Here is a 23,165-nt window from a genome sequence, read left to right on the forward strand (position 1 = left end):
ACGTCGTTTAATCGGTTATCAAGTAACCGGTCACTCGTAAAGTTCATCCAGTGAAAGATCGGGTCGGGTCAACGATCGCACGCGAGAACTCACACCGATCGAAATTTCCTGGCGGGAAGAAAGCCTGCGCGCCATGAATAATAGGTATATCGATCACCCTCGGTCGATATGTAATTTACGAATGATTAAACGCGAATCGTGAGCCGATCGAGCGGTGCCGATTAAACGCGAATCGAAGGACACTTCCGTAACACGCGAGCGTAACAGCTTTAGCGAAAAACTATCTGCATTTTTCATCCGCCGCCGGGTGTTAAACGAGAATTAGGTATTATGGATATTTCTCTGTGGGTTTTCGAAGCTTTGCATCGGTTTTCCTTTTATAAGAATTTAAACGAAGTATCCGGATATCTGAAAAAGTTACAAAAACCAGTCAATCGCTCGGAGATTTTCATCAAACTTTTTCTGCACGATCCAAAAATATCGCTTACATGTTTTCAAATGAAAAATGTAGTTAGTAAAAATTTACGAACAGAAATTAATAATCGACCAAAACATAAATTATTTGAGTGACGATTAACATAGGCAGAAATCCATCTGAATAAACTTTGTGTAAAATAGAAAATTTGTTGAATCCTGATGTTCCAAATTAACTTGATCTTCTTAAAAGCTATATTTATATGACGAGTTCAAATTTAATTAATATTTTCTCTGATTTTTTTGGAAATATTGCAAAGTTGCGTGGAAAGTCGCAGTGAAAATTGTAAGGTAGAAACATAGGTAAAGCGTGTGGACCTCTGTTCACCATTTAAGGATTAAGGCAGAATATTGTACCGCCTGTTTAAGCGTCCTAAATAACACACCGCCCCTGTTTGTTTGGGTTACAATGTAAGACATTGCCCCAAGCGATTGTTCTGGTGCCTGTCCCTGGTTTAGAGGATCAGTGTTGCGCGTGCACTGTTAAACGCACCCATTGCCAGTTTAGCCCCCTCGGTTGTTGGTGACACGCTTCACTGTTCTGTTCACGGGAATGGAAGGGATTTATGTGCTTGGAAAAGTCCATATCGTTGATTTAATAAGGGAGGGGTCTCGAGTGTCCCTTCCATATTCTGGCCTACTTTTGCTGTTCAAAGTGTTCTCCACATGTGAAATTTTGGACATGGACAATATTAAATCTTCCACATTATCTCCATACTTTAATATAATTCTTTTAAAGCTTCAAGTAGATTAAGAAAATAAATAACTGCGAACTGAGCATGCCTACATTGATAGACATTTTAACTCAGTCATGTGAATTACCCCCGTTTGAATATTTCAATATTATTCACTGACTTCAATATTATTCTTCATTGATACAACCAGATTGATCCACTCTGTGATATAACCAACAGATCGCTAACAGTGTCTAGTTATTTAGTATTGTCTAACTATGTTTCAAAATCCGCCATTTCATGTGTAATCAGCCAATATGGGCGTACATGTGTTCTCATTGAAAGGCTAATACAGAGTCCACACGAATGTTATCGAACAGAATACTGTGGCTATTCGTGTACCTATAAGGTCATAACCTGTACAGGGTCGTTTGTTCATGTTAGCAGCTAAATAAATAGCAGGTATTTGCTATTATTCCTTCGCTGAAACCGCCTCTGCATTAAAAATGGCGATAGCTGTGAGCACGAGGCACTAATATGGCCTCCCCCTTGAGATATTTCCCCATGTTCTTTTCACGTCGTCGCTGCAATCACTCCAGTTTAACCCCAGAACTAACTTCAATAGCTTCCACCCTTCTATACTTCATGAAGTCAAATTGTTCATGGTACAATGCCATTAGAATCAATTTTTATGAACTGATACTTGAGTAAATATAGCAAAATTTAGAGTGAATAGTAATGAGTAATTATGTGAATTCGTGGATTTTGGTTTCAAGGTTATTTATATTGAAGTTGCAATCTTTCATCATGAAATTGTTAATATTTGTTAACACGTTGACCGCCGCAGTGAAAAGTGACGTTTATGGTCAGACATAATACAGATTATTAAGAAGAGTACTTAATCTTTCAATTTTTTTTAATCTGTTAATGTATTGTCGACGTTAGGAGTCTTCGAATGTTCCTTTCGTCTGTTTTTTCTGTAAAGAAGTATTTGAACTTGTAGCACCGGTCACGCATAACCACCGTGCAAACGTGTTGAAGTATAAAACCTTAAGAAATTATACGATTTTACGCATTCTTTCTTATACCAGCAATTACCGTAAATAAAGAGTGCTCCTAGCTTTCCTCGCAAAGTAAATTCCGAAGCAGGAAACGGCCATTTAACGAGGTCATTTAATTTGGAGCTTTAACACGTTGATTGTAACAGCGGAAACAACTTTGCGTACCACGGCACGCAATAAATCCAATTGCTTCTTTTGAATGCAACCATTTAGCTTTTTACTTTCAGCTTTTCTTTTACTATTTTGCATAATCAATGCGAAGTGCTGAGGGTTGCTGGTGACTTGCATCACAAATTTAATATGAAGGAATAATTAAGAAAATGAGTGAGTGTCATTCTTACATTGATAATATAAAATATAAACTTGAAAATTTAAACTGCAAAATTTAATCAGTCAAACGTTCGAATTTGGATAAAATCCATCAATACTATTTATTGTTTTGATCCTTTGATATTATTTATTATCTTCCAATATTGTTACATCAAATATTCTGCAATAGTATTTATATCAAACTTTAATCCTTCAATAGCATTTATTATATCAGACTTTCATTTTTAAATTTATTGTATCAAACTCTAATCGCTAATAATTTAAAACGTCATTTCCAAATATCGTCCTTAAATTTTCCAACTAAAATTGCTATAAATCCCCATCATCAAATCCTCCCGTTAAAATAAAAATTCCCCCGTAGAACGCTATAAATTTTCCTGCCAAAATAATTCAACTAAAAATGTTATTAGTCATCATCGTCGCTGAAACTTAAAATATAAAACACAAACTGATTATTTCATCGCGTATCCCACCGCATGATATATGGCCACCGCTTCGCAGAGGCTTACGTCCAATTTAAAGCAATCATATAACCGAGGACAGGCAGCGATATCCCCGAAAATAAAATTCGCAATTGTCCACGATAATATCGAATTTCATTGCATTTTTCACATTGCGCCTCGCAATGCCGCCAGGAGCCATTTCCTTTATAATCATGGGACCTCGAACAAATGACTGAGCGAAATAAACCGATATATCCCAATGAGATTTGGAAACATGCACGGAAACGTTAGGCGGAAGAGGTAATCGTTCGGACGTATCCGAAGATACGCAGGGGCATTCACGGAGTTTTATTACCCCTGTTTTTGTCAATACCCGTAGGGTACGGGGCGTCGTTTCTTTCTCTTAGCAGTGATATTTCACCATGGTCAGAGGAGACGTTCGCCTCTTAAGCGTCTGAACCCGTTGGTCCTGGTTCGGTTGACAAAGAAGGGTGAGAGCACGGGATAGTTATCCGCACTGCAGAATTGCCATTTTCCGGTTTCTCCCTCTCCATTTCACTCCCCTAATCCCAACGCCATAAATTAGCCAGGACGGAAGTTCGATACGTTAGTAGCATTTGTCCATGGTACACCGAAATAAAGAGCAGTTTGAGTAATAATGCGCGACCTCTGTTTCCTCTGCCGCTCGTTCAATTATTTCGATCGTACGAATCACCGACATTGTACTTCTCTGCAAGGGTTGCTATAGGGGCTTGAAGAAAAACTCATGAATATTTATATGCTGCGCTGACAAAAAACCAGTACATGTCTATTTGTAACTGTTCCTTTATATGGACAATTATTCCTTTTTATTTAAGTTGTACTTTTACCTTTCCCTTTGTATTTTATTTTACTGTTTTACTTTTACCTTCTTTTTATTTAATTTTACTATTTTACTTTTACCTTTCTTATTTTATTAAATTTTACTATTTTACTTTTACCTTTCTTATTTTACTTAATTTTACTGCTGTACTTTTACCTTTCTTATTTTATTTAATTTTACTGCTTTACTTTTACGTTTCTTATTTTATTTAATTTTACTGTTTTACTTTTACCTTTCTTATTTTACTTAATTTTACTGTTTTACTTTTACCTTTCTTTTTTATTTAATTTTATTGTTTTACTTTTACCTTTTCTTTTTTATTTAATTTTACTGTTTTATTTTTACCTTCTGTTTTTTATTTAATTTTACTGTTTTACTTTTATTTTTCTTATTTTTACTATTTTACTTTTACCTTTCTTATTTTATTCAATTTTCTTTACTTTACTTTTATCTATCATCTGACTCTATTTACAAAATATACCTCATACGTACAAATGAGTATTTGCCTGATTCTAATTCTAACCTTCTAAATTTGAAAATAACATATGAGGAGAATTATTCGATTAGGAAACTTTTCCGTGTAAAGACGTTCGTGCAGCTCAGGCAACTCCATTAACACGACTATGCATAAATCGCATGTGTGCTATTTCTTCGTTAGGGTAATAAGGTGATATTTTCAGCACGATACTTTGTAACTTTGTAATACTAGCTACGCAATCGCCAGGTGACAACTGACTGATTGCCGATGAAATCTTCTGTCATAAAGTATGTATGCAAATTGAATGGGGACATTCAGAACGCCGAGTATAAACACTGAGGTATATGTCCCATGTGATGATGGAAGCGAGTTTATCATTGTGCTAACTTACGAAAATGTTTGTCCCGTGAACTGTTCACTTTTTGTATGTTCATGTATGTTTTTATGTGATGTATTTCGTTGTGATATAATATTTTGTTGTTGTGTAGTAACATATGCAAAGCGTATGTGGTCACAGAATAACCTTTTTGATTTGTTGGAACTGCAGAAGAATTTCGAAAGTTTTTAACAATTTTTAAATTTGAGGAATTTGGTTATTGTGAAAGATGAGAAATTTGAAAAACCTGAAAATTGTGCATTCTACACATTTGTATAAAATTTTACTAATTGCAATGGACATTGAACTGACAACATATGTATGTAGGGTACATATGGTTTATTATTGTTATACAAGAATACAATTCTTGTATTTGAATTGTGGTCACAAGTGTGGTGCGTCACAAGTGCGTCATAAGGGTTAACATACAAAGAAGACATTCCTTCCTTAATAAACAACAGTCATTTGAGTTTCAACAGTTTACACAGAGAATATTCTCTGGCACGGTTACATTAGAGGAGTAAATAGAGTAACCTTAGTGCATTCAAGTGGTTGCGGATAGCGATAGGGTTAGTTCATCAAAATGAAATCTTACTCTAGTCTCAAAATTTGCTTTAGCTGCCCTAACCACATCGTTTACATGACGATTTTCGCACTGGAATTAGCTATTCTAACTTACTCTAGAAACCTAACCTTAAAATCTCCTAAAGCAGACCAGTGTTTACGTTAATAATTTTGCTACATAATTTGCTCCTTGTAGAAATCTCTTGTGAATTGTGGTTTAAAAAATTGCTCATTCAAATTTTATGGGAAAAATTTATTTTTCAACAATATTTCAAACTTATTTTTAAAAATATTTCTGTAGAACTTGGATAGAAATATTGTCATCACATGATTAATTTTATTATTGATCTGATTTAAACCTTCTTATGAAGCAAATATATAAATTTATGTATTTATATTTCTACCTTTACGTGAAACGTTGTTTATATTTGATTACGTATTTGGCAGATTCATATATCTTTCGAGTAATTTTAACATGTCGAGAGAGCTTAATCGTTATGCGCGCCAACTAGCGACAGAAGAAGTTCAACAGAACTTAGAAGTCGCGGATGTACAATTAGATAAACACGAACAGCTTTAGATAGGAATAACCGGAAGTCTGGTCGTGAATTAATTTTGCACGGATGCAGGGAATTTCGTGTTGTTTCTCATGTTAATCAAATTACTTAATCGATAAAATAACAAAAATACTGTTCAAACAAACGTTTGCATGATTTTATTTAGGACGTTCATAAAACTATCACAAAACAATGATTATCAAAAATTTATGTCAAAAATTGAATTTGCAGAAATCATAAGATGTTGTTTCTCATGTTAACCAAATTACTTAATCGATAAAATAATAAAAATACTGTTCAAACAAACTTTTGCATGATTTTATTTTGGATGATCACAAACAATTATTATCAAAAATTTGTGTCAAAAATTGAATTTACAGAAATCATAAGATGTTGTTTCTCATGTTAACCAAATTACTTAATCGATAAAATAACAAAAATACTGTTCGAACAAACTTTTACATGATTTTATTTAGGACGTTCACAAAACTATCACAAAACAATTATTATCAAAAACTTACGTCAAAAATTGAATTTACAGAAAAATCATAAAATAATAATTCTGGTGTGTTTACTCATTTTTGATTGAATTGTACAAAAATAAATATAACTAGTTACAATTACAGAAAAATTTTGTGAGACTGTAATTACAGTCTCTTCTTCTTAAGAAAAAATTTTAAGTTTGTTTTATAAAAATATTTAATAATTTTATTTCATAGAAACGTTAAATAATTTCAAGAGAATTTAAGAGAATACAACGTATTAAAAAATGAAAACCATTAGTCAAAAATTTTTGTGAAACTGTAATTACAATCTCTTCTTCTTAACAAAAAATCTTAAGTTTGTTTTATAAAAATATTTAATAATTTTATTTTATAGAACCCTTTGATAATGTCAAGAGAATTTAAGAGAATGCAACGTATTAAAAAAATGAAAACCTTTAGTGAACAAAACCTAAAATAAATAACCTATAAAGTTCTTCCATACAAAGACTTTATCCCACAAAAAAACCGATGCATAGGGAATTATTCGAATCGCTTTATTTTTAACTGAGTATTTACCGGAACTTATAGCTCTTGATACGTAGCCAGTTTAAAACGGAGACTAAAATATATCCACGATACGGAACAGTAAATGTCGATCGCGCGATTTATCGTGAAAACGTGACAATAACCTCTACTTATCTTTGGCACGCACTCTGCTCAATTCAACATTTGATCGTTCGCATTCGAGCTACTGATCTTCTTTGCCTCCGCCATCTTTATTTATTGCAACTGGAAGAGAATGAAAAAAGCTTAAATGTAATTCCCAATAATGCATACGGAAGCCTTCGATAACTGAAACAAGAACAAATTGTTTAATCTGAGAGTTATTATTTCGTATCGAAAATCAATTCTCATATTTCAAAGCTATTATTTTATATCGAAAATCAATTCGGACCTGTCATTATTTTATATTGAAAATCAGTTATGTTTTAAAGTTGTAATAATTTTCTATAGGAGCATCTTGTGCGTTCGACGTGCGCTCGAATTTAATTCCCTTTTGTACGAACACGATAAATTAACCGAATTATAACGTGCGACGGGAATAAACGTTTAATGGAACATTCTAAAGGAGACAATAAAATATTTGCCGTCTAGTTTTTCAGCGAGTTTTTTACACCGATAGATTCATAATGCGTTCCGCTAGAAGAGTTATAATTTCGTTAATATTTTTATGTATAAAATCTGATCAACGCTTTATACGAGGCGAAAGCCATTCGCATCATGCAAATTGAAATGAGTCAAAGAAATGCTGCTATGGCGAGCGATTGCACGCTTTGATGTACAAAATAACATAAAATGAAATTGCTGAAAGACAGTTTTGATATGCGTGCCACACGTTGACCCATTAAATTAGCGTGCTGAGCATCAGGCTGAATTGCATATAACCGTAATCCATGAGAAGTGTGTTATAAAACCAACGGAATAAAATGAAAAACCATCAATTTCACTGTGCGCGACGTTACCTTGAGTGATGAGTTCAAACAGAAAGCAGACGTTCTGCAACCTTTATTATCAACGTCAAAGACATTGAAAGTATAGTCAAATATTATTTCACTGGGGGAAAATGTGATTGATCAAAGAAAGATTCACTAGTTAATTTTTAGAGGATTTGTTGAGGTCTCATAGAAATTTGGGGTGGATGCAGGTTTTTGGGGATGTGGGAATTTGGTAATTTGATTTTAGGAATTTTCAAGTTAGGTAATTTAACTTTAGGGATTTTCAAGATAGGTAATTTAACTTGCGGAAATATGGCAATATATTTGGCAGTCTGCGAATTTTTGAAAATATAAATTTGGGAATATATAGTGGATCTAAGGATATAGGAATATATAGAAGTTTGAAGATATAGATAGAAACCTTGAAATTTGGAAGCACTGGGATTTGGAGACCATCAAATTTGGGAATCTGGGGATTTGGAGATCTAAGAATTTGGGAATCTAGGGATTTGGTAATGTAGGAGTTTGGTAATCTAGGGATTTCGGGTAATAAGAATTGTGGACCTAGAGATATAGAAACATAGAAGTTTGAAGATGTAGTAGTTGGGAATATTTAGATTATGAAGCTCTGGGATTTGGAAGCCATCAAATTTGGGAATTTGGGGATTTTGGAGATCTAAGGATCTGGGAATTTGGGGATTTTGGAAATCTAAGGATTTGGGAATCTAGGGATTTGGTAATGTAAAAATTTTGAAGCCTAGGGATTTCGGGAAATAAGAGTTTGTGGATCTAGGGATATAAAAACATAGAGATTTGAAGATATAGTAGTTGGGAGCATTGAGATTTTGAAGCTTTGGGATTTGGAGACCATCAAATTTGGGAATTTGAGGATTTGAAGATCTAAGGATTTGGGAATCTAGGGATCTGGTAATGTAGGAATTTTGAAGCCTAGGGATTTCGGGAAATAGAAGTTTGTGAACCTAGGGATATAAAACATAGAGATTTGAAGATATAGTAGTTGGGAGCATTAAGATTTTGAAACTTTGGGATTTGGAAGCCATCAAATTTGGGAATTTAGGGATTTTGGTGATTTAAGGATTTGGGAATCTAGGGATTTGTTGATGTAGGAATTTTGGAATCTAGGGATTTCAGGAAATAGAAGTTTGAGGACCTAAGGATATGGAAACACAGAAATTTGACGATATAGGTAGTTGAGAAGTTTGAGATTTGGAGACCAAGAAATTTGGAAATTTGTGAGTTTCCACGGTCTACAAATTTGGGAATCTAGGGAATTGGTAATATAACAATTGTAGAACTTATAAAATTGGGGACATAGAAGTTTGTGGATCTAGAGATATGGGAATAGGAATTTAGGACATGAGTACTTGGAAACCTTGAGATTTGAATGCTTTGGTATTTAGAACTACAGATATCTAGGGATCTAGGGAATCTAGGACATCTAGGGATTTCGGTAATATACGAATTCTAGAAACTGAGATTTGAGGATGTGGAAATTTGTAGATCTAGAAATATGGGAATATAGAATTTTAGAAATATAAATACTTAAGAATCTTCACATCTGAAAAGATATTAAATCTGTTTGATAGAATACCTAACCTAACACGAAGCAATAAACTAATTTCCTCCAATTTTTATCTAAAAAACATTCTCACTATAATCTTTCACCCATAAACTAAATTACACCATATTAAAAAATTACCCTTTAATGAAATAAACTGCAATAAATCAAATAGTGCATAACACTTGAGCGACCTCTTTAAAGCATGAACTTAATATGTCTTCCTCAAAAACAATTCTATTTCAAACAAAACATTATCAATAAAACAAAACTTCATCAATCTCGTAAGTTCAAAAATATAATAAAAGAAGCTTGTATTTACATACTTCCTATAAAAGATTCATGCAGTATTACGTTTGAGGTTATATTACCAACCTCACAGAAGAGCGCCATCTTTTTTCCACATTAATCCACAAACGCTGTTCTTTCAAAAATCATGAATCGTAAAGGCTTCAGAGAGGAATAGAATTAACCGAGAAGAAAATGCGTGAGGAAAACAAACGGTTTTTCACGAGTACACAAGCGTTCGAGATTCGTCAAGAGGACAGGACCATAAATCTCTGACCGGCGCATTGTTAAGTCAGCATTATTGTAGGACGGAACAACCGCGAGTTATTTCAACGCGCCGGATCAATCAATATTCTGCGAGCAGGAGATCGTTCGCCTGATTTTCGGGCTTGAATGTCGCCTTGTGGCGTGTTGTATATTAATGACCGCTCCGTGCCATACAGTACGCGTACAATAGAATCTCGCGAACAATGCTGCGCATCGATTCGGATGACTCAATCATGGTAGCCTAATTTCCAGCGAAGTGAGGTTAATGTGCATTGTAACGAGTCTGATACACTTAGCTGAAATTTTCAACGCTACTCGAAATCCGTGGAAATGAATTCTACTGGTTTACCTATTGTCTCCTTTTATGTTAGTGCTTGAAAATTGAAATATTCTTTCATTTTTAGAATTTAAGTAAAATGGATCTGAATGCAGAATGAATAATGTGGAATGATGTATAACGAATCTATAATTGAGACAAATTTAAGGAAACTTTTATATGGGAGTTTCAGATGTAATATTGATTAACAATAAATATATAAGCTTTTACTTAAGATCTAAATCATTTTTAACGGCTTTAAAAATTACCTTGAAAATGTAACTGACACGTCTGACATTTCATCATTTTTATATATACGACTTGAAACATGTTTTTATAAATTGTTTTATATTAATCTAAATAAGTTCTGTATAATTTTAACCAATAATAGAAACATACCTCATTTAAACGAACTTTCACAAGACTTTCATAAAGACACTTGAAGAAGAAGACTTGAAGAAGATACTTCTAAAGACTTTCTACAGAGACAAATTTTACAAACAACCAATAGACAGTTTCCACTAAAACTGAACATCTAACTACTGTTTCCCTACCACTACTAAAAAAAATATAATATAATGTGATTCTATATAATTTCATCATTTTTATCATCAAAACATCCTACTGAATCTGAAACTGCTGAAACATACTGAAACTACACGAACAATAATATTTTCCTATTTCTGACATCAGCGAAACTTAAATGAACCGACCAGTATAACACTGAACGATGTTATTCAGAAATGAAGTCATCCAAAGAAGAATTACAAACATGACGTTGCGTTATTAATGACATCAAGAATGAAACCGTAAATTTATAAAGCTATACATTGTTTGATTTATAGTTTCATTTGTGGTGTACTTAATAAAGGAACCCAGTTGAAAGGTACTGCAGTACATGATGCTATCTGCAACAATCTTTGCACCTGACCATTTCTCACCACTGCAATCCTTGTTAAACGACTTTACCCATTATTTATGGCCGCAAGGATGGTATAGCTTGCTGCAGCTAAATGAACACTTTTATCATTAAGATACCGTTCAGATTTCAGTGGAATTAAAAGCAACGTTTCAAGTGTCACGTTGCTTGACGAAATTATTAAACTCTGCAGTGAAGGAAACCCAACTTTTCATTTACGGAAGAAATCTATCTTTTATTTATATAGAAGGAATATCTGTGAAATATCTGGAACGGAGAAAAATTGGTGAACTTTTGAAAATAATTGTTTTTGGTCTTTTTACTTCTTAATCAGAAATAAAGTGAAATTGGCATTTTTTCGATTGGTCGTATAAAATTTTTTGGGACGAAAGATATTTAAGAAATATTACTGAAATAGTTCTAGTAATTATAATAGTGAAATTTGTAATTAATTGTATTATAAGCTGGGGATACTTGTCCAGTTGCAACGTTATAAAAGTTTGTGGTTAGTTTCACAGTGAACCCAGATGGCGCTCCTGCTAGTCGCTTCACATCGATGAATATTCTAATAAAAATCCTAAAATAATTTCGTATGAATTTAAAACGAAACTAAAAGCTTCCTTAAATATCTTTAATACATCATCCCTTGACAAAATCCAAAAAATTATTCAACCGTAAATTGCACAGCAGTATTTTTCTATCACTGCTCTTTTTCGACCCCAATAAAAATTGAAAGGTATTTTTATAGAATTCAGAAAGTATAATCTCTGATTCCCGCGAAAAGCGTCTTAAGTTCCTCCATAAGCGGGTTGCATTAATACCCTTGTGAAACGAAGAAATTCTTAGAAAACTCCGTACAAAAGTGATCCCGTTTATCTCCGCGTATTACCTGGCACAGGTTAAAGTGATTCTCTAGCTGAAGTGTATTTTCCCCTATCTATCACATTTTCTGCGTGGATATGAAGACCTTGGATTTCCTGCAGAGGTTTACGATAAAATCCACGAGCTCCGCTTTAAAACGTTACTCTCTGCTTGTTTCACCTCGCGGAGATTTGCTGTCTGCAGAATAATAAGTTTCTTCGAATATGCAGAGTAAGTCATAATACTTTAGCGGGGATAATTTGAACGATCATTTGAAAAGCAACCAAGTCGTTTAGCATATATGTTACGAGCAAAGTGATTAATAAGTCATTATTTATAGTAGTCGGGCAGATTTCGTTTGCATTATTCATAATGGCCGGGCATTATGAATAATGTCCGTGTTATTCGCTTCGTTTACAGTCTGCGTGGCTTTTCAATTTTAATTTATTTACGGGTTGTAAACTTTGGGGTGTTTTTATCAAGAATTTTGAGGAAATGTTTTGGTATGGATGGAAATTGAGGTTGTGGTTTGGGAGTTTTGGAAGATGGGGACTTTGAGGAGTTAATGTTTTGAAGCTTGGAATTTTGTGACTGAGATTTTAGGGATTAGTATTCTTGAAGACTGGGGATTTGGATTTATGGGATTTCTGGGTTTTGGAACTTTGAGAATTTGGGGACTCTGACAATTTGGAGGCTTTGAGAATTTGGAGGGTTTGAGAATTTGAGGGCTTTGAGAATTTGGAAGCTCTGAGAATTTGGAGACCTTGAGAATTTGAAAGCTCTGAGAATTTGGAGCCTTTGAGAATTTGGAAGCTCTGAGAATTTGGAGCCTTTGAGAATTTGGGGACTCTGAGAATTTGGAGACCTTGAGAATTTGGGAACTTTGAGAATTTGGACGCTCTGAGAATTTGGAGACCTTGAGAATTTGAAAGCTCTGAGAATTTGGAGCCTTTGAGAATTTGGACGCTCTGAGAATTTGGAGACCTTGAGAATTTGGGGACTCTGAGAATTTGGAGACCTTGAGAATTTGAAAGCTCTGAGAATTTGGAGCCTTTGAGAATTTGGAAGCTCTGAGAATTTGGAGATCTTGAGAATTTGAAAGCTCTGAGAATTTGGAAGCTCTGAGAATTTGGAAACCTTGAGAATTTGGAAGCTCTGAGAATTTGGAACCTTTGAGAATTTGGAAGCTCTGAGAATTTGGGGATTCTGAGAATTTGGAGATTCTGAAAATTTGGAGACACTGAGAGTTTAGAGACTCTGAGAATTGGAAGACGTTCAGAACTTAGAAACTTTGAGAATTGATAAACGTTCATAATTTGGAAACTTTGAGAATTAAAAAATTTTGTGATGTAAGGTCTGTGACACTTCAAAGCCATGGAACCAAAATTTCAAAATATCGTGACTTTGAAAGTATAAAATTGTTAAGCTTCTAAGACCTTGTCACTTCGAAACTTTTCTAGTACTCAAAATAATAAATCGTGAATTTTATTGAACTCTGAAACGACTCATATTGTTACGAATTCGTGACGAATTCGCAATCGCAAGCTAAGTATTAAAAGTTCAATATAATGAAACATTTAAAAATAAATAAATATTGTATAAATAAGTTACACAAGTTTTTAACGAGTTAAATGTATACAAGTCTAGTGATTGAAGAGAAATTCATTACGATACTATTCATTAACATAACCTACATTTATAGGTTATGCAGCAAGATGGTGCACCTGCGATCCCACTATAATTATCAGTTCTCATTGACCCAATTGTAATTGCAATTTAAAAGTTCCGTAATTATGGTATTAGAGAAAACGAGAAAGTTTGTAAAGCATCAATAACATTCATCAAATTCATTTTGTAACAAATACAGAGAGTGCAGTTAACAACTACATCTTTCTGTGTGGATATTTACTTCAGACTTATGCATACTGAGCTAACAGATTTATCGCCTTGGATATACTGCCGTATAAATTACACATGCGTGACTTCTAGACAATGTTTCATTTGCACAGAATTTGGATTATCCAATTTATTTAGCTGTTTGCCTACAGTGAATAGCGGCAGCGTTTACGCACTATGAAATGGTGGCTGCATATGCTTCCTCGAAGAAAAGCTGCTGATTATGCGAACATGGGACTGATTTAATTAATTTAGTTTGGGCGGTAAATATGTTTGGTAGTCGTTGATACAAATTTTATTGGGGGAAATTTACTGTGAATGGTTGGATGTTTACGAAATTGACGTTGAATATTTATATTGTGGTATTTATATTTTTATTGTCATAAAGTGTTGTAATACTTATTTAGAGGTTATGGTTAATATTTTATGTGTTCACATTTTTTATGATAAATCGATCTTCACATTATTCTACATTAATTAATAGTCAAACTTTAATTCAAACTTTAATTATTTCAAATTAATACTTTTGCAAATATCATTTTTTAATTTATAATTTTTCAGATATTAATTATTTTAAATCATCAAATATAGTTAGTTAACATTTAATTTTAATGTAAACATTTGCAAATGTTACAAATACGTAATTTTACAAATATGAATTTTTTCAAATAAAAATATTATTATTTTACATATTCTGCAAATATCATTATTTCAATTCAGTAATTTCCCAAATATCTCAAATTAATAATTTCTCAAATATTAATTACCTCAAACTAGCAACTAATAATGAACAATTTAACAATCAGTAATAATAGTTCATCTTTTAAACTTCCTCTCAGTGTATAAAATTTCATATTTCCGGAATTACCGTATTATTCTTAACCTGTATATCGAACGCAATTAAATTCAGGGTTTAACTGATATGTTACCAGCAAATGATGTGTGATATAATATTAACAATATTGTGTAAAATTGAAAATAATACCGAGCATTTAAAATCAATATTTGCAAATTTATTCCATGATTGCAATTATGAGATCGCAAATTGATTGACTGGTTTTAATACGGTTATGGATACCTGTTGCCTTTAATGTAAACATAACAATACTTCATTAGATTACTCAGTGAATTTTATAAAATTTAATATGTAAATTCTGCTAATCTTTTATGGCATCATTTATTCATTTTCATTGAAATTTATGAGCGTAAACAATTAAAACTTCGAATTGGTATTATGACGATTTTCAAGATACTTTGTGTTTAAAATAACGTTTATATTAATAAATGCAGTATCGATTTTTTTACATGATATTTAATTGGAATGATAATTAATTACTAATATTGATAATTAATTAATATGCATTTAAAAATAAAAGGTGCATATTATTAAAAGTTTTGTTTCAAGCAGATGTATTGATATACTAATTTAACACAATTTAAAAAATAAGGTGAAAAAATAAAAAAATTTGAAAGGCAATTTTTAAAATTGTCAGCAGAAATTTCATGAATTGCTGCGCTATTAAATTTTTATAAACTAAAGATGTAACTAACAAAAATGTATTCATATTTATTGTCAGAGTTGGTTAAATAATATTTAATTTTTGTTAACAGTTCTAATAAACGAGACACTTGTGGCAAATTAAAAAACAACAGATTCTGCAATAAACTCAACAAAGAAAATTTATTGTAAATTCTTATTATATCAAAATTAATAGTATTTTAAATATAGTATTATACCAAAATTAGTATAGTAAATTTGGAACTATGAAATTAAAGCTAACAAACTGATTTAGCAGAACGTAAACTCACTAGTACCACGTGGAACGTAACCAGGTTAAACGATTAGGTTAAATATTCACTACTCTCAGAAAACAGTAAAACTATTATCAAAATAAATTTAAATACTATTGAAACTAAATCTAATATTCTTAAACCATCGAAAATTCATCAAAATTCAACTCACAATTCTATTTACACAATAAAATAAAATTTACACCTTTTGCAGTATAATAATTTCAAACTAATTACCTTCGATCTAATTTCATCATACAGAATCAATAAAATTAATAAAATTAACAAAATTAACAAAATTAACAAAATTAACAAAATTAACAAAATTAATAACTAATTCCACATTTGAAAAAATAGTTCAATTATTAACAACAGAATTACAAATAACCTTACTTGAAACAAATTCAAGAAACAATTTTCTTCGCATAAATCTGCAGCGCATTTCCTAACACGTTGTCCCAAGTTCTTCGAGTTAGCATACATTTATCTTAATTAAATTTGCACGACACTCACGCGTGTCAATCTAGATTAAATCGCGCACTTAACTTGTTCACAAACATTCGCAAAAGCAGAAAAAATATCAAGGATACGCTAAAATTCATTTCATTCAAGGATACATTTGATGGGTTCATTGGTCCCAAATTAAATGAGCATCGTTACGAGGCCAGTGATTTTTTGGCAGCCGGTGCGAACAGATTTCCGGCGCTGAGGAAGTTCTCGGAATAAAGTAGAAAGGCAAGACGAAAAAAGGGGGATGAAGGTGGAAGCTTCGCAAGCAGTCGCCTCCCCTCTTTCATCCCTTATTGTCAGAAGGTAGCGCGCCAGAATCTCTGGATACGGACAAAAGTTTCCTACCCTGGAAGGTTTCTCGGGTTTCCGAAAATTCGACCGGAGAAAATAAATAATCCGTGATATCGGGGGATAATAACGGCGTTCCAGACTGAAGGCATTGCGAGGAATGAAGACATTGGAGTATTAAAAATTCAACGAGATTATAGACCCGCTTGGGTAACTAATCTTAGCTTTATCGGAACCAAGGACATCTTTAACCAAGAACGTTTAAACATTTCTGTTTAAACATTTCTGTTTGAACGTAATGTGTTTAAAGGTATTTAGGTGTTAAATTTGCCCGTGCGAAATCGAAAGTGAATCACTCTGTCCACGTTAAACGTCACTGCACGTGGTGTGGAAAAAACACTCGACCGTCGGTCAACACTGGAAATATATTCCGTAGACCTATTTCCATCCATGTTATCAAACATTTACGGAGGCTGTAAATAAATCTCTACAGCGGTAATAGTCCACGTTCGATCGGTAGACCTATTAGCCCCGATCTTTGACCCCCTCACATGGGGACTCGTGGAACATGAAAATGACAGGACTGTGGCGAACAATCACACGTGTCACTGGGATCCTCGAGGGAGCCGATCGGACAGTATGATAACTGACGGAGTTGCACTGACCTTCCACGAAGGCTGGACAGGCAAAGAGGAGCTGCACGACGATGTAAGTCGCCGACACGAAAATCCGGTTCAGCAACATCCATCTAGGAGTTGCCCTGACGTCGCGACGAAGAAGGACGATTCGCGCCGGAATCTCGGTGCAGACTGGCACACGAGGGGGCTACTCGGCTCGTCAGCGACGAGACTGAAACGCGAAAGAGGGGATGGTAAATCGGAGAGAGCAGGAAAGAGAGAAAGGCATCCTTTCTCGATTGCCGTAAGCTTTAGGGTGGTTCGCATGCGCCCGTCGGGGCTCACGTGCCCTCCGCCATTGCGAACCGTAGGACCCGCCTTCCTCATACGAAAGACACGTTCCCAGGATAGCGAGAAACACACGTAGACATACATTCTGACGCTGCTCTAAGGAATCCAACCGCGAAACTTCCCCTTAGGACAGATAGACGACCCCGGAGCTTTGTCCTTCTTTTCGGACGTCAGGTGGGCTCTCTGGATACCTGCTATTAACTTTACCGATCTCGATCGATTAATGATATATCGACAGTTTCGTTGGTGCAATTAGGTCTGGAGATTTTAGCTTCGATGATGATGTATGGTTTGAATGCGCTGGATGGGCTGCATGAAGCTGCTACACATGTGTGATATGTTTGGATATAGGGTGGATAGAGTGGAGAGCATATGTGGATATAATGTGGACACATGTATGATGATAACTTCATTGGTGTCTATCAATTTTTTAAGTAATTTTTGTTGATATTCAAGTTTTACATTTTTAGACAATTTTTATTAGGTAGCTCTTAATATCAGTGCTTATTTTTTATATATTTTTTTTGTAATTCTATTTTATTTTAATATTTAACTTTTTCGATAAATCTTGTATATAATTTTACTTTTTATTAATATTAAAAATTTTTAGATAACTCTTTTTTTCTAGGTATCTCTTTTTAATACTTTCAGACAATTTTTCTTTAGGTAATTTTTTATTACTAATTTTTAACATTTTTAATTTTTGTAATTTCATTCTTGTTGCATATTTGATATTTGCAACTTTTATAATTTAATTCTTGTAACATTTTGAACATTTTTATTTTTTGAAATTTAATTCTTTGAACATTTTGAACATTTTTAATTTTTGAAATTTAATTCTTTGAACATTTTGAACATTTTTAATTTCTGTAACATATTGAACGTTTGCAATTTTTGTAACACTCTTAACATTTACAATTTTTGTAATTTCATTCTTGTTACAAATTTAACATTTGCAATTTTTGTAATTTAATATTTTTAACACTCTTAACATTTTTAATTTTTGTAATTTCATTTTTGTTACATTTTTATCATTTTTAATTTTTATAATTTCATTCTTGTTACATATTTAACATTTACGATTTTTGTAACACTTTTAACATTTTTAATGTTTTAATGTAATTCTTGTTACATTTTTAATGATTGTATTTTTTGTAATTTAATTCCTGTTACATTTTTAATGATTGTATTTTTTGTAACTTAATTTTTGTTACATTTTTAACGATTGTATTTTTAGTCATTTGACTCTTGTTTCATTTTTAACATTTTTAATTTTTGTTACATTTTTAATGATTGTATTTTTTATAACTTAATTCTTATTACATTTTTAACGATTGTATTTTTCATAATTTAATTCTTGTTATATTTTTAACATTTTTAATTTTTGTTACATTTTTAATGATTGAAATGAAATATTTCTTTCCTTGTTTTTGAGATTTACAATGCAATAATATTGAAACGTTCTACAGTGAAACACGTAAATTTAAAACAAATCGTTATTCTAAAATTCCACTTGATTTCGCGTTTTTCAAAAGTATTTCGCGGAACTTTTAAGAATGCACAGCTACATTTCAATAGAAAAATTTGAGATATTTCGGTATTTACAGCTTTTTGCAAAGAGTGCCACTCTCGTACCGTAGCGCAAACGATTCCAAATGCGTTTTCCTCGAAATGTCCTTTTTCGACCGGCGGAAGTAAAATGAAAAAACGAACCAACTGATCGGTCTGAAATTTTAACGCGTCGTTCTACGTGCCAGTGACTTTCGCAGGATATCATATTTAAATTTCTATGTAGAAAAGTTCCGACAGTTCTCGTCGCATAACTTTCGCAAAAAATTGAAAACTTCTGTAAAATTCAACTTTCAACGCTATTTTGCTAAATGCTTTTTCATATTGCCAGCTCCGTGTCAACGATACTCTTCTCGGATTTTATAGTTTTTAAGTTTTTCAAGTTTAATTTTGTTCCAACGACCGCAAGCGATATAAATTAATAATCTATAGAAGTTGATAATTAATTTATTAACAATTCTGAATTTTTTGAAATTCATTTTGTACGACTCCATGAGTTGAAGGAAAGAAATTAATGAGGGTAGTTTTGGTTCTTTAATTATAATAAATTATAATGTAATTTAATAAATTATTATAAATTATTTTAGAAATTTTATACAATAAGAAATGAATTTCTAAACTTTATTAAATAAAAATTTATAAATGTATTTACACAATTTATGTTCTGTACTATTCTTTCATATATAAAATCATTTTACAACTATTTAATTGTACAATTAAAGTGATTTATTAGTAAGCAGTCAAGCAATCTATAAATTTGAATTGCATAAATCCTTTAAATAGATCACTTAGAATAATCATTGAGAGAGTGAATAATAAAAGAAAAGTGACGACTGGATCAGTAATTGAGCGATCGAATTAATCACACGAATCAATGCACCGTAATCGAAATGAATCAATAGCGTCTATACTGGATCTCACACGATTCGGAGGAAGTTTCTCAATCTATGGCGAATAAAAATACCTTGAAATCACTCCCTGCTTGAAGGATGAAAAGGATTATCCATTTTCTCCTGTTAGACGGTGAGATTAAGTTGGTAATTCAGATTCGTGGGATGGAGCAAACGTATAGGTACGTGCAGAGAGTGCTTTAACACATTGTTGATCAATCTGTCGATATTTCTAATCATCGTTTTTCTTTCAACCGAAATTAGGACGCAGAGGGCACAAGATAACAGATATAGATAACCTGTATTCCTATTATTTTCTGGTTATTTCAAATACAGAGGTATAGGGTGCATTATAACACAAAATAGAAAATACAGATTTAATGTCAGATAAATTGGGTTTAAGTTACTTTTTATTTTATTTAAAATTGTGAAATGTTATTTATGATTTTTATGAAAATTATGATTATATGTGAAGGACATTTTGGGAAATTCAATTTTGGACAAGTTTTTGAACGCGTCATTAAAATATATTTTTAATAAAAATTACTGATATTTTGAGGTTAGGAAAGCAACTGATTTATTATTACACAAACTACAATTTTCAATTTTAAGTAACTTGACACAAAATTAATTTCTGACACGTATTTATACTCCATCGTTTTTAAAATCAATGAATTAATTCTCATGTTATGAAATTTTTTAGGTTAGGGAAGAAACTGATATATTATTACTTGAACTTCAATTTTCAATTTTAATTAACCTGATGCAAAATTAATTTCTGACACGTATTTATACTCCATCGTTTTTAAAATCAATGAATTAACTCGAATGTTATTAAATTTTTGAGGTTTGGAAAGAAACTGATATATTATTACTCAAACTTCAACTTAGAATTTCACCTAACTCGATATAAAACTTGTGACAAATATTTATATTTCAACTCTTTCATAAAAGGAACATAAATGCATAGACTATTCAAAAAGTGTCACAAATAAATACAACTCGTCTTTCCTTCTCCAAAAAATTGATCAACGTACCATAAAAAAATACGCAAAAGAATTCTCAAAAAAATTGCCCCCACAAAATCGTGAATTCTCATCGCAAATCGCAGCGAAGAATATAAAAATGGCCGCTAAACTCCGATGAGAGTGCAAAAAACAAAGTCTCGCAGAGTTCAAGCATTCGTTTCCACTGAACGATGCGCAGAGCGGTGCAAGTCATAAAACCGAAGCCACCGTATCCTAATATTCGTAACAAACATTATAGTAGGAACATCGCACTATTTCGAAGGATGACTTTAAGTGCGAGTATAGCGAAAGTTTCGCGAGGGTGTCCTCGTAAAACGGTAAGAGATGGTTTCAAGGTGACTGCAGGAAGCGAAACGTGTTTCTAACTCCTTTGCCATCCCCTCTTTTCGCCGTTGTTTCTACGCTTAACCCCTCGACGTGTTTCTTTCTCACCCCTCGGTTGCTTTCATTGGCGTGGTAAAGTCGAGATAATCCCTGCGACACAACCATCCGTCCGCACCTTTCGAGAGATCGATTTCTACGCCGTTTTATTTCCCGCATCTTTCAGCTCGTGAAAATACAGGACTTAAATGCGAAATTTCAAATAGTGGTGCGGTAGACGGTGTTTGTATAACGTTGAAATTATGAGCAGCCTAGTCATTTTTGCTCTTTGAGTGGTACTTTAATGTCCTGGAAATTCTTGCAGGTTAATAATTTCAGTTGCTGCGCGTCTGGTTAATATTCTGGTATTTATCTGCGTTTTTGGTGGAGATGGGGACTTTTTATACTGAGGAGTGATTAGGAATTAGGGTGATTTAGTGGTGATTTTATGGTTTCGATGTTCGGTAATTTGGAAATTTAAGAAGTTAAATTTAGGAATCTGGTAAACTGGGAATTGAAAACGTGGAAGTTTGAGAATTGGAATATTAGAAAATTTAGAAATTTGGTACTTTCAAAATAGGGTTTTGGTGTCTGGGAGATTGGAAGTTAGGAATGTAGCAGTTTAGAGATGTAGAAATTCAGAAGTTCAAAAATTTGGAATATTAGAAATGGAAGACTTGGAAATTAGGGAATAGGGAAATTAGGAAATTGGGAAATTGGGAAATTGGGAACTGGGCAATTGGAAGAATAGAAAATTAGAGAATTGGGAAATTAGGAAATTAGGAAATGAGGTAATTAGAAAATTAGAGAATTGAGGAATTAGGAAATAAGTAAATTAGGAAATTGAGAAATTGGGAAATGGGGAAATTGGGAAATTGGGAAATTTGGGAACTGGGCAATTGGAAAAATAGAAAATTAGAGAATTGGGAAATTAGGAAATTAGGAAATGAGGTAATTAGGAAATTAGAGAATTGAGGAATTAGTAAATAAGTAAATTAGGAAGTTGAAAAATTGGGAAATTTGGAAATTGAGAAATTGGGAAATTTGGGAATTTGAGAAATTGAGAAATTGAGAAATTGAGAAATTGAGAAATTGGGAAATGGGGAAATTGGGAAATTGGGAAATTAGAAAATTAGGAAATGGGGAAATTGGGAAATTTGGAAATTGAGAAATTCGGAAATTAAGAAATTGGGAAATTAGAAAATTGGGAAATGGGGAAATTGGGAAATTTGGGAACTGGGCAATTGGAAGAATAGAAAATTAGAGAATTGGGAAATTAGGAAATTCGCAAATGAGGTAATTAGGAAATTAGAGAATTGAGGAATTAGGAAATAAGGAAATAAGGAAATTAGGAAATTGGGAAATGGGAAATTAGGAAATGAGGTAATTAGGAAATTAGAGAATTGGAAACTTAGGAAATTAGGTAAATAGAAAATTAGAAAATGAGGTAATTAGGAAATTAAAGAATTGTGGAATTAGGAAATTAGGAAATTGGGAAATTAGAAAATTGAGGATTTGGGAAATTAAGGAATTAGGAAATGAAAAAATTAGGAAATGTTGAAATTTAGAAATTTAGAAACTTAGAAATTCACAAATTTGGAAACTTACTAACTATGTCAATTTTGTAACAATTTAACAATTCACCAATTTATCAATTTACCAATTTACCACTTAAATAATTAAACAGTCCAATAACTTGAATACTCAAATGATAAATAAAAATAAAAGACTATCGATTTACCCGTTCAATTTTTAAAATCGTTCAACGCAAAGTTAATTACCACGTCGAAGAAAGAAAATTTTGTGCTAACACACTGCGCCGCTTCTGAAAAGAA

The 23,165-nt window shown here is 32.6% G+C and overlaps 1 protein-coding gene across 4 annotated transcripts in view; it reads right to left on the minus strand.

Annotated features, from left to right (window-relative positions):
* The window catches only part of LOC100880831 (Dpr-interacting protein kappa), a 366,827-nt gene that overhangs the window by 136,905 nt on the left and 206,757 nt on the right, over positions 1–23,165 (minus strand). Inside the window, exon 1 of one of the 4 annotated variants that reach the window (XM_012288793.2) lies at positions 17,181–17,336. The exons of the other annotated variants lie outside the window; for them this stretch is intronic. Within the exon in view, the coding sequence (XP_012144183.1) occupies positions 17,181–17,259 (79 nt within the window). The 5' untranslated portion in view covers positions 17,260–17,336. Of the gene's footprint in view, positions 1–17,180; positions 17,337–23,165 lie in introns of those variants that run through there. 4 annotated transcript variants of the gene reach the window in all.

This window comes from Megachile rotundata, chromosome 14 (assembly GCF_050947335.1).
Source record: "Megachile rotundata isolate GNS110a chromosome 14, iyMegRotu1, whole genome shotgun sequence".
In the NCBI taxonomy this organism is placed as follows: domain Eukaryota; kingdom Metazoa; phylum Arthropoda; class Insecta; order Hymenoptera; family Megachilidae; genus Megachile; species Megachile rotundata.